This window comes from Mesoplodon densirostris, chromosome 10 (genome assembly GCF_025265405.1).
Source record: "Mesoplodon densirostris isolate mMesDen1 chromosome 10, mMesDen1 primary haplotype, whole genome shotgun sequence".
NCBI classification, from domain to species: Eukaryota; Metazoa; Chordata; class Mammalia; order Artiodactyla; family Ziphiidae; genus Mesoplodon; species Mesoplodon densirostris.
This window is the reverse complement of record NC_082670.1, coordinates 2708200-2719370: the sequence shown is the minus strand read 5'-3', so window position 1 is coordinate 2719370 and position 11171 is coordinate 2708200. Positions and strand designations below refer to the sequence as shown.

The 11171-nt window shown below is 46.8% G+C and overlaps 1 protein-coding gene across 3 annotated transcripts; it reads left to right on the top strand.

Moving 5' to 3' along the window:
- On the top strand, window positions 1–9340 carry LOC132497051 (leukocyte elastase inhibitor-like). 3 transcript variants are annotated; one of them, XM_060109940.1, is made up of 7 exons: window positions 1–99; window positions 1274–1449; window positions 3162–3299; window positions 3973–4090; window positions 5462–5604; window positions 5690–5857; window positions 7974–9340. In XM_060109940.1, the coding sequence occupies exons 2-7, from the start codon at window positions 1282–1284 to the stop codon at window positions 8376–8378; spliced, it is 1140 nt and encodes a 379-aa protein (XP_059965923.1). In that variant the 5' UTR covers window positions 1–99; window positions 1274–1281; the 3' UTR covers window positions 8379–9340. The 3 variants fall into 3 exon arrangements, with proteins under 3 accessions (XP_059965923.1, XP_059965924.1, XP_059965922.1); XM_060109941.1 differs by lacking the exon at window positions 1–99 and adding an exon at window positions 220–872; XM_060109939.1 differs by lacking the exon at window positions 1–99 and adding an exon at window positions 1052–1169.
- The last annotated feature ends 1831 nt before the right edge of the window (window positions 9341–11171 follow it).

Below are 11171 nucleotides of genomic sequence, written 5' to 3'. Positions count from 1 at the left end.
CCGCCCCGCCCTGCCAGGGACACTCCCTTCCGCCGCTATAAGGGCCGCGCTAGGCGCTCTCCCCAGAACTCGCACCTCGCCCAGACATCCCAGCAGCGGGTAAGGCCGGGCAGGGATCTGGGCCGTGCGGGAGAGGCTCCGATCCGCGAGCACCTCGCGGGGTCCCGCGTCCCGTGGTCACCCCGCCCCGCCGTGCGCCCGCGGGGTCCTGCGTCCGGTGGTCACCCCGCCCCGCCGTGCGCCCCGCGGGGTCCCCGAGTCCGGTGGTTACCGCCACCTGCCCTGCGCCCCACCCAGGGTCCCCGGCGCCGCGTCCCGAGAGCTAGGCCGGGCGGCCTGCGGCAGACAGAGGTCGCTCCCTGGGGCCTGAAGGCGGAAGCCGAAGCGGAAGCCGGAGTCCAGAATGTTTCTCTCTCTGTGACGGTTTCCAGGCAGCCCCGGCGGAGCGGCTTCTCCTTTCTGCGGCTGGAGGCAGGGAAGGGAGGCCAGTGCGATCCTAGAGATTATTTATCAGCAACAACAGTAATAATTCAACTTAGGACTTCCACGCTGGGCAGCCAGCACGACTGTTCCTCTTCCTCGGCTGTATGTGGGCTGAGAGTCGAGGTCAGGTGGGGAGAGTGCTTGGCTGAGCTGAGCGCAAGGCCAGGTGCTTCACCTGCAGACCCTCCCTGCCCGGGGAGTGACAGAGGATACTTGTCACCTCCTCTTTGTCCGGCTGCCCGACCTGACCCCGGGGCCTGTGTCGGGTTCCCACTCTCATACCCTTCACCAGCTGTGAGACTGGGAACCTCTCTAAACACCAGCAAGTGAACCTCAAAAACGAGGATACTTCTGTCGCTTTTGCGGGAATTTGCTTTAATGAGTAGCAGGTAGCTATGATTTTCTAACAGAAACATTCTTTTTCAGGTAAAAGTGGGCAGTGGATTCATGGCTCAAATGATTCAGAGACTTGAACGGAGGGTGGGAAGTGTGCGCTCCCACGTGTGGTAGGGAAGGGCCCAGATGCACCTGTCTGCACGGCCAGGGCCCTTTAGGACACGGAGTCCTGATCCCATGTCACTGCTGAGTCCTTGGCCAGTCGCCCCAAGCTCCCGCATTTGTGCACATGGAGAGTTCTGGCCCCTCCGCAAGAGAGAGACAGAGAGAAAGTACAAGTTCGTTGCAGGGTATTTCAGGGGGGCCGGCCTGAGTTGAGGAGGAGATGGGGAGGTGGCGTTGCCGACTGGCTGGTGTGGCAGGGGGCAGCTCGGGGCTCTGCTCTGTGTTGCAGGCCTCACCATGGAGCACTTGAGTGCGGCAAACACCCGCTTCGCCTTGGACCTCTTCCGCGCCCTGAACAAGAGCGATCCTGACGGCAACATCTTCATCTCCCCCTTCAGCATTTCATCAGCGCTGGCCATGGTCCTTCTGGGGGCCAGAGGCAATACCGCAGCGCAGATGTCTAAGGTGAGCAGAAACTAGCTTTCCCAGCCGGTGCCTACCACACAGACCGTACCAGAAAGTGGTGCCTTTGAGCTCTGGCAGCGCGTTTGTAGAAAACTGTATTTCGGTGTTCAGCATTGTGTGTCACATTATACATTATACTTCATGAGGTCAGACTTTCAGAAAAAGGCCCAGGAAAAATCCACTGGGATGCAGGCTGTCATGCATGGTCCAGTCTTTACTGAGCACCTGCCATGTGCCAGGCTCTGTTTTTTGTGGGACCGAGGACGGAGCAGGAAGAAAGCTGACACCCCCCTGCCGTGCGCTGCTTCTGTTCCAGCAATGAGTCTGCACGGCTCTCCTGTAAGCCACGTCCTCCCCCCCCCAAGGACTGTCCAGTTTCTGCTTTGCCTGTGATGCTCTGCTACTCACATAATGTCGGCTGTGTCTTGATACTTTTGAGCATAACGACACCTAGTCGAGAAGTCAAGGGGACACGAGAGCCTGTGACTCCCTGTCCCTACCCCTGGGCCTGGCACCAGGTGTGCCCTGGTGGGCTGTGACCCCCGTTCCTGTGTGAGCAGGAGGGCCCTGCAGGGAGAGGGGGCGGGGATGATGAGGGTCCTGCCTGTCCTTGGTGGGTGGGAAGGGCACCTGTGTGCGGGCCGTGCTTTATGCTGAGTGGGGAACTCTGGCTTTCCTTGAAAAGCGGGGTGAAAGTGAAGGGCTTTCTAACACACGGGTCACAGATTACGCTGCACTTAGAACCAGGGAAGGTCCAGCCCGGATTCACGTTTATGGGCCTGTTCCAGCTGCAAAGCTTCTATTTCTGTACTTTAGGAAAAACCAACCTTTTTCATCACTGCAGATACAAAAGCATTTGAAAGTTTTCAAAAATCCACTTAAAAAAAAAACCCGGTACTAATCATTGTTAGTCGTCCCCTGCAAGGTAATCTGAGCTTCTGTTTTGAGGCTTTCCAGGAACTTTATAAGCTCAGTAAAGAACAGTCTTAAGTGTTTATCCCCATTTCCAGTAAAGAGATCCGTCACAGCACCCCCACACACATGCCATATCTCAGTGAGTCGCTGGCCTTTGTACACGGTGGAGGTTCGTTCCTTGTGCCTTAGAAGCAAGGAACCAGCCCAGGCCTCATAAAACCATAAAGGGACTCTAGATGTAACTGATGTATGGGAATTAAACTTGGCCCCATGTTAAGTTTAAAGAAATTATTTTTAAGTAAGTGAGTCAGTGATGACAAGAGTGCAATTAAAAAAAATAAAAACCTCTCAATCTGTACTATCTTTGTGTTCTTACGTAGCTGATGATTCTTATTTTTACTGTTTATTTCTGAGAACTTTCAGTAACATTATATTTGTATAGAATATACATGTGAGCATACCACTTACGATTTTTGGAGAAAAAAGCAGACTTGTATAAAATTTAGCTTGTTAACCACTCCTATGTGTGGAAGCATAATTATAACAAGAAAGTGATGGGAAAACAGTTTCCAGTATCCTTATTATGTTTCACCAAGCTATACATTTTGGATTTTCTATTACTTGTTCTCCAACGAAAAATGACTAATGATGTTCTCCAATGAAAAATGAAAAATGATGATGGCTGGGGATCATCAATAATTAGTAATATTAATTTAATTTGATGGAAGCAAATGGCAAGGAACCAGCTTATAGTTTCAAAATAAATGGTTATAGAAATAATGTTTTCTTTCTTTTAGGCTCTCTATTTCAAAGGGGTTGAGGAGGTTCATTCAGGATTTCAGAGTTTGAATGCTGATATCAACAAACATGGAGCTCCCTATATTCTGAAACTTGCTAACAGGCTATTTGGAGAGAAAAGCTATGATTTCCTCCCTGTAAGTACGCTGCTCTTCATGTTCCAAAACTCACTAGACAACGCAGACTTCTTTCCAGCACAGTCAGGTCACAGAAGTCGGCTTTAATTTTTATAAACATTCAGAAAAATGATCCAGAATGAGAACACGACAGACAGTATTCCCATAAATGGATGTGATTGCATTTTCTAGTCTCCACAGTGAAAAGATTGACCCTGGCTGTTTTGCTAAAGCAACAGTGAATTCCATAATTCACTTTCAAGTACAATCAGTATTTGCTTGTTTATGAAAATGTTAGTCAAGGGGTAGAAAAGAATTGGTACATTTTGTTTTATTTTATTTGGTGTGTGCCGCGTGGCATGTGGGATCTCAGTTCCCTGACCAGGGATTGAACCCCTGCCCCTGCAGTGGAAGCACAGAGTCTTAACCACTGGAGCGCCAGGGAAGTCCCCAGAAATTGGTAAATTTTATACAACATTGAAACTACTGAACTGTACACTTAAAAGTGCTTAAGGTCGTCAATTGAATGCTATGTGTTTTTCACTATACTAAAAAAAGTAGAAGGGTTAGAATTTTTTTTGTTACAATGAAATATGCCTTTTGGGACAATTTCTGTTGCTCTTAAGGATTTTAGAAAACCATTTCTGTATAAAGTAGGAGTTACTCACATTTCCTTTTTTTTTTCCTTAAACAGGAGTTCTTAGCTTCAACTCAGAAAATGTACGGTGCTGAACTGGCCAGTGTGGATTTTGTGCAGGCCAGCGAAGACTCAAGGAAGACCATAAACGAGTGGGTCAAAGGGCAGACGGAAGGTGAGCGAGGGCAGCCCTGGTCGTCCACACTGATGCTTCCTTTCCTCCCCCCGCCTCCCCCTTGCAGGTGACCCCCTCTCCCCTTCCCTAGCCCCTCAGCCTGACACTGGGGTGCACCTTGCACTGCCCAGGGCCAGACAGCTTGCCTTTTTTCTCTTTCTTTTTCTTTCCTTCCTTCCTTCCTTCCTGCCTCCCTTCCTTTTTAAATAAATTTATTTATTTTATATATTTATTTTTGGCTCCGTTGGGTCTTCATTGCTGCTCGCAGGCTTTCTCTAGTTGAGGTGAGCGGGGGCTACTCTTCGTTGCGGCGCGTGGGCTTCTCATTGCAGTGGCTTCTCTTGTTGCAGAGCATGGGCTCTAGGCGTGCGGGCTCAGTAGTTGTGGCTCACGGGCTCTAGAGCACAGGCTCAGTAGTTGTGTCGCACGGGCTTAGTTGCTCGGCGGTATGTGGGATCTTCCCGGACCAGGGCTCGAACCCTTAGTCCCCTGCATTGGCAGGCAGATTCTTAACCACTGCCCCATGGGGGGATGTCCCCAGACAGCTTTCAAATGTAGGAATTCCTCAAAGTGGAAATGTAAACATGATTTAACTGAAGATGCTAAATGTTTTCCACCCATAAGTTCCCCAAAGTACATTTTAAAGTGAATACTAACATTGAACGTAGACTAAAAGAGATGAAAGTCTTGTGAATCAATATTTACAAGCCGCTGTGGTCATAAATACTTTTTGCCAACATCTTGTCTAATAAACCAGGGTCGGGAGGTGGGGCTGAGTCTCCTCAGGCTGTTTTTCTGGTTTGTGTTTCTGTCGTAGTCACGGAACGGTAGAGGCACCCACAGGACACCTGTGTTCCTTCCATACGGGACTGTCACGGCCATGCCGCATCATGAGTGGGGCCTGTGTTTCAGGGGAGGAACTGTCCTACCTTTTGGATATTTGTTAAAAGCTTTCCTGTGAGAGTTAGGCATCTAACTTGGAAGATTTGAAGAAGGGAGTTATTTATTAGTGACAAAACATTTTGATTAAGAAATTTTTCTTTTCCTGAAAAAGAATGGCCAGTCACAAAATGAGGCCCAGTGTTTACCACACATTCCAGAAAAGAAGAATTTTCCTGGTTTTAGCCTTTAAACAATTGACCTGTTTTGAAGCATCGGCCCTTTGGGGGCAGTTTGTGTCACCCTGATCTGCCCCTCGAGTTGGTTTATTTACAGTAGAAGCACCCCAGGGGGCTTGGCTAACTTAGTACCATGTTAAAGGAAATTAAATAGAAGGAAGCATTTGAGTTGCATTTCATTGCTAATCAAAGGTCAGTTCAAATTTGGAATTCTGATAGGTGGATTTTTAAAAAGCTAACTTTGTCTTTTTAGGGAAAATTCCAGAGCTGTTGGCCTCAGGTATGGTTGATAGCATGACTAAGTTGGTGCTGGTGAATGCCATCTATTTCAAAGGAAAGTGGCAGGAGAAATTCATGATGGAGGCCACAAAGGATGCAGCTTTCAGACTGAATAAGGTGAGGGCAGGTGACCGTCTAGATGACTGTGTGCTCTAAAGCCACGCTGACAACAGTGTTAGTGATCTGTGTTTTAATTGTTCAGAAAGACACAAAACTAGTGAAAATGATGCATCAGAAGAAGAAGTTTCCACTTGGCTACATCAACGACCTTAAGTGCCAGGTGCTGGAACTGCCCTACGAGGGTAAGGACCTCAGCATGGTCATCCTGCTGCCAGATGACATCCAGGACGAGTCCACGGGGCTGAGGAAGGTGCGCCCCCCACCCCTTCCCGAGTGATGCCCGGAGTGTGTGTGTGTGCGTGTGTGTGTGTGTGTGTGTGTGTGTGTGTCGGGTGTAGGTGCTTGTTCTTTGTTTACTGAGGTGACCTGGTGTTCCTTCCCAGTTTCCTGTCACTCCTTTGTAAAGTAGCCCATCCACATGTACCACTGCGAAGCTCCACATTTATTTATTTAGGTTTATAGAGACTTTTATTATTGAGGTATAATGACATGTAACATTATGTTAGTTTCAGGAGTACAACATAATGATTCTATAAATGCATATATTGTGAAAGGATTACCATAATAAGTCTAGTTAACATCCATCACCACACAGATATAATTTTTTTTTCTTGTGATGAGAACTTTTTTTTCCTGTGCATATAATTTTATTTATTTATTTTTTTATTGTACTATTTTTAATATCTTCATTGCAGCATAATTGCTTCACATTTTTGTGTTAGTTGCTGCTGTATAACAAAGCGAATCATCTATACGTATACATATATCCCCGTATCTCCTCCTTCTTGTGTCTCCCTCCTCCCTCCCTCTCCCACCCCTCTAGGTGGTCACAGAGCACGGAGCTGATCTCCCTGTGCTATGTGGCTGCTTCCCACTAGCTATCTGTTTTACGTTGGTAGTGTATATATGTCCAAGCCACTCTCTCACTTCATCCCAGCTTACCCTTCCCCCTCCCCGTGTCCTCAAGTCTGTTCTCTAGTAGGTCTGCCTCTTCATTCCTGACCTGCCCCTCGGTTCATCAGTACCGCTTTTCTAGATTCCATAAATATGCCTTAGCATACGTATTTGTTTTTCTCTCTCTCACTTACTTCTCTCTGTATGACAGACTCTAGGTCCATCCACCTCATTACAAATAACTCAGTTTCGTTCCTTTTTATGGAAGCCCCACATTTACATGTTCAGCTACTATCAGCGCACAACGTGGCGGGAACGTCTAAGGTACAGACCGAGTGTAACACTGGCTAGTGGCAGCTCGTGGGGACTCCCTTAGATGAACTTTAGAGGAACGTGCCATAAATGACAACTGTTTCATTAAAACAATTTTTTTAAATTAAAAACCCTCAAACATTATACTTTCACCATGTGCTATAAAATCTGCTCATTCTCACCCCAGTTCACGTAGATTGTGCATTACATGTCCAATTGCTACATGACAGGAAAAGATCCATGTGACCTGTTAGTCTGAGAGATAAGCCCACTGCCTAACCTGAACTTTGTCTGTGGTTTCTGTTATTTGTAATTTAAAGGCACTGGTATCTCTCGCCAGGGCCAGGAAGAGGCAAAACTGTGAAGAGTGAGGTTTTTCTTCAGTGTCTCTGGCCTGTTGTGTGCTTTTCCCCTCCCCCATCCCTGACCAAACTTGCTGTTGGATGGCATTTAATATTAGCCATTTGCAGCTCTAGAGCATAAGTTAAAACCACTGTGTTCCTTCTTTCAATTGTATTTCCATATTTGTCCGTTCCTGATTATAAAAAAGAAAGTCTGGAATTACCAGCATCAGCAGAGAAGTGGAATGTGCTTCTGTTCCAGGGCACTAGCAGTGATCACAGTAATGGCAGCAGCTGACCTTCCACAGCACTTGTGTAGGGCGACTCCTTCGGCACTTACAGTGCTCCAAGTGTGTACTACTGTTGTCCTAGTTTAGATGAGGAACCAGGTCCATTTCTGCGTTTCCCAATGAGCTAAACCTATGAGAGGGAACTTCAGCTGTGTGAGGTTCACAGCTGACCACTGTGGTCACTGGGCTTCAGAATAAACACAATAAAATAAATGAAGAAAGCTTTAAAATATCCTCTGGAATCACTCGACCAATTAGGGTAATTTTAGCCAGGCTGGCCAGTGATCCGGTGCGGCAGGGCCTGGTAGGTCCGGGTGGATGGGCCCCTGGTGGCTTGGAACGCAGCTCTGTTCATTATCACCAATAGCCAGAAAGAAATGAAATCCTCCAAATGGAATCTGTTTTGGTACAAAACATGAAGGAAACCAGTGAGCAGCTGATATGATGGGCCCGTTCATTCAAACAATGCTTCATTAACTTACTTATATAAAATGATTTCAGCTCTTCTTTTTGCCCATTCTGAATCCAGATTGAGCAACAGCTGACTTTGGAAAAGCTGCGTGAGTGGACCAGACCCGAGAATCTGGATCTCCTTGAGGTCAATGTCCAGTTGCCCAGGTTTAGGCTGGAGGAGAGCTACGACCTCACCCCTCCGCTGGCCTTCCTGGGTATGCAGGAGCTCTTCAGTAGCAAGGCTGACCTGTCCGGCATGTCGGGAACCAGAGACCTCTCTGTATCGAAGGTGGTCCACAAGTCCTTCGTGGAAGTGAACGAGGAGGGCACAGAGGCAGCGGCTGCCACCGCGGCCGCGGTCTGCTTCTGCTCCATGATGTCACAAGAGGTGTATTTCACTGCCGACCATCCATTCATTTTCTTCATTCGGCACAATCCTTCCACTAACATCCTGTTCCTCGGCAGACTATCTTCCCCATAGAGACTAGAAATACAAGGTCAAGCTTGGAGCGTTGTACCTGCCGTTTCAATGGTGACCATTTTCATAGATCTTTACCAGTAAAACTACTATTCAAAAATGTATCTTTAATCTCCTTTGTAAGCTCAGTTGTGTTGGCTGGTTACACCCATTAACTTGGCATGGGTATCTGTTCTTCTTTTTTTATGGTAAAAAAATCCAGTGATTTCTTTTGAATGCATCAAGTTTAAAAAAGAAAGAAAAAATCAGATGTGTAGATTCTTGACAAAGTAGAAATCTATGAAGTTGCTATACTTCCCTGAGAGCCGGGGGGAACGTGGTTACTCTGTCATCTGTTTCACAGATAGACTTTTGGAAGCCGTAATATAGAGACACCCTAATTGTTGAACGGAGGCTTAAAAACAGATATTCAATTGAAATACCACAGAGCGCCCCAATTAAGGGTCTGCGTTATGAAGACAGACTTGCCTTGGCAATGTCTCTGACCCTGTGTTCTGCAGGATTTGTATCCCATTACAGCCCTCCAGGTTTCAAACTATCAAAGGGGTTAGTGATAACCTAACCCCTCCCTTTTTTTGTTCTCCCTTTTCCCTCCTGATATGAGTTGGTGTGGGGTCACAAGGAATCAAGCAGTAGGTGTCTTACCATGAAAGCTGCCAAGAAATGACAAAAAGAAAAATGTCGTAGGAGATACTATTAAGCAAAGAGGTGGCGCAGAGATCTCACTGTTAACCGGCTTCTGCTGTGTTTTCTGATAAAGGCTCTTGACGTCCATAATATGGTACAGGTTTTTATGGTAGTGGGACGGCTTTATGCAACGCTGTGGTGGGAGATGGGGTGAGGATGCACTCTGATTAATATAACCCTTTGTCAATGCACTCCTTGGAAGGGGGCATGAAATGCTGCATCTTTGTGCTCCCATAAAGCTGGTGGCTGGTTAATAAAGTTTCCTAAGATTCCGCAAACCAGACTGACCTCAGTCCTCTTCTTGTTTCTCCCTGATCTCAGACAAGCCAAGACTGCAAAAGGGGGTTCTTGGCCTGACCAACGATCACGTCTGTGCCGATAGGGAGTGACTCCACAGCAGAAAACAAAATCTCAGCAAATCTCATGTTGGCAAGCATCTCTTCCTTCTCTTTTTCTTAAGATACTGACTAGCACCTGCCATATCCCAGGTCCTCTTAGCTACAGGGACAACAAGAAAAGCCACAGTCACTGCCTTCTGCTACTCTTGCTTGGCCTCCTCATCCTAAAATCTACTCAGTGATTTAGACTGAATCGTGTTAATCAAGTTACATGGGCTCCAAGCCAATCTGCTCAAATCCTCCTCCTTGTATTTGAGGGAACAGGCCCATGGACTACCAGTCAGTTGTTGAAATCAGAAAAACTAGTAAATTCAAGAGCAGAGACTAGATCCAATTCATTTTCTTTCTTTCTTTTCTTGGCCTCCCTGCATGCGGCACGCGGAATCTTGGGAATCTTGGCTCACCGTGAGCCATGGCCGCTGAGCCTGCGCGTCTGGAGCCTGTGCCCCGCAACGGGAGAGGCCACAACAGTGAGAGGCCCGTGTACAGCAAAAAAAAAAAAAAAAAAAAGAACAACACGGTTTTCTATGATCAAGATGACAAAAGACAAGGTTAAACATTTCAGCAGAAAACTGGAAACCTAAAAGAGACACTGCCATCTCTGAATAAAAATGAAATAGAAATTCCAGGGCTCAAATATACTGTAATGAATGAAGAACTAAATAGATAAGATTTATTAGCAAATTAGATATAGCAAAAGAGAGAAACCGAATTGTCATGGTCAGGAGAAATCATCATTTCTTCCGGAAAGAAAAATGTAATAAATAAAATCCAGAAAGACGAAAGAATGGAAAAATACAAAAGGGAAGATAAAAAAAACTCAAATGAGTCAGTAAGAAGACACTCCACAGGAAAAGAGGAAAAGAGGAAAAAAGAGACAGCCTGGGGCAGAATAAAGGTGAAAGAGCTAACAGTCAACGTGAGGGTCCAAACTGGTACGACATCAGTTCACACGCAGAGACCAAGGGGACGGACACACACACACACACACACACACACACACAGCTCCCTGGGAGACGCCTGCCCACGTGGCACCTAGAACGCAGGGAGCAGACTTTTCTCCACTTGGCGAGAGAACAGAAGAGGTTCTCTGGGGCTCTAACTAGCCCAAGAGGAAAAGCCCTGAAGACCCTGGCTTCCAGGGTTTCCAACAAATGGCTCCTTGAGGATCAAAGTCACACCCTGGGCCCTGTCCCCGCCCCATATGCTCTGAGCTTCCAATCTGCTCTTGAGCTGAACGGGAGCACCTAACCCAGGGTTGCCGGACATCTGAGGAAAAAGTGCTGTGAAAGAGGCCAAGACGAACAGAAAAAACAACCGTGGAAGGAAAGAGAAGATACAGGGAGAAAAAAAACAAATTTGATATCCTCATGGAGATAAGATAAGTAGTCACCAAACACACACAGGCTACAACAAAAAAAAGGATGTGACCAAAAAAGTGAGCTCTCGGAAATTTACAACATGATGGTGGCAAAGAGGAAAGATAAAGTTGAGGAACTCTCTCAGGGAGAAGAGCGAAACGACAAAGGATGGAAAATGAGGAGGAAAGAAACAGAGACAACCTCCAGAGGGCAGAGCTCCAGAGGCTATTCCAGAAAGACGGACCAGAGAAAGTGGAGGTGAGAAGAATCCACACGTGAGAGCGGGCCTCTGCATCCAAGGACCCCCCTTGTGAGCTGGGTGATCCAGGGCAAGTTACCCAACCTTTCTG

Coding starts and splice junctions, on each gene's coding strand:
- LOC132497051 (XM_060109939.1), top strand. CDS start 1,109: ATGGAGAGTTCTGGCCCCTCCGCAAGAGAGAGACAGAGAGAAAGTACA. Junction 5,605..5,689: donor CAGCTTTCAGACTGAATAAG/GTGAGGGCAGGT, acceptor TTAATTGTTCAG/AAAGACACAAAACTAGTGAA. Junction 5,858..7,973: donor AGTCCACGGGGCTGAGGAAG/GTGCGCCCCCCA, acceptor TTCTGAATCCAG/ATTGAGCAACAGCTGACTTT.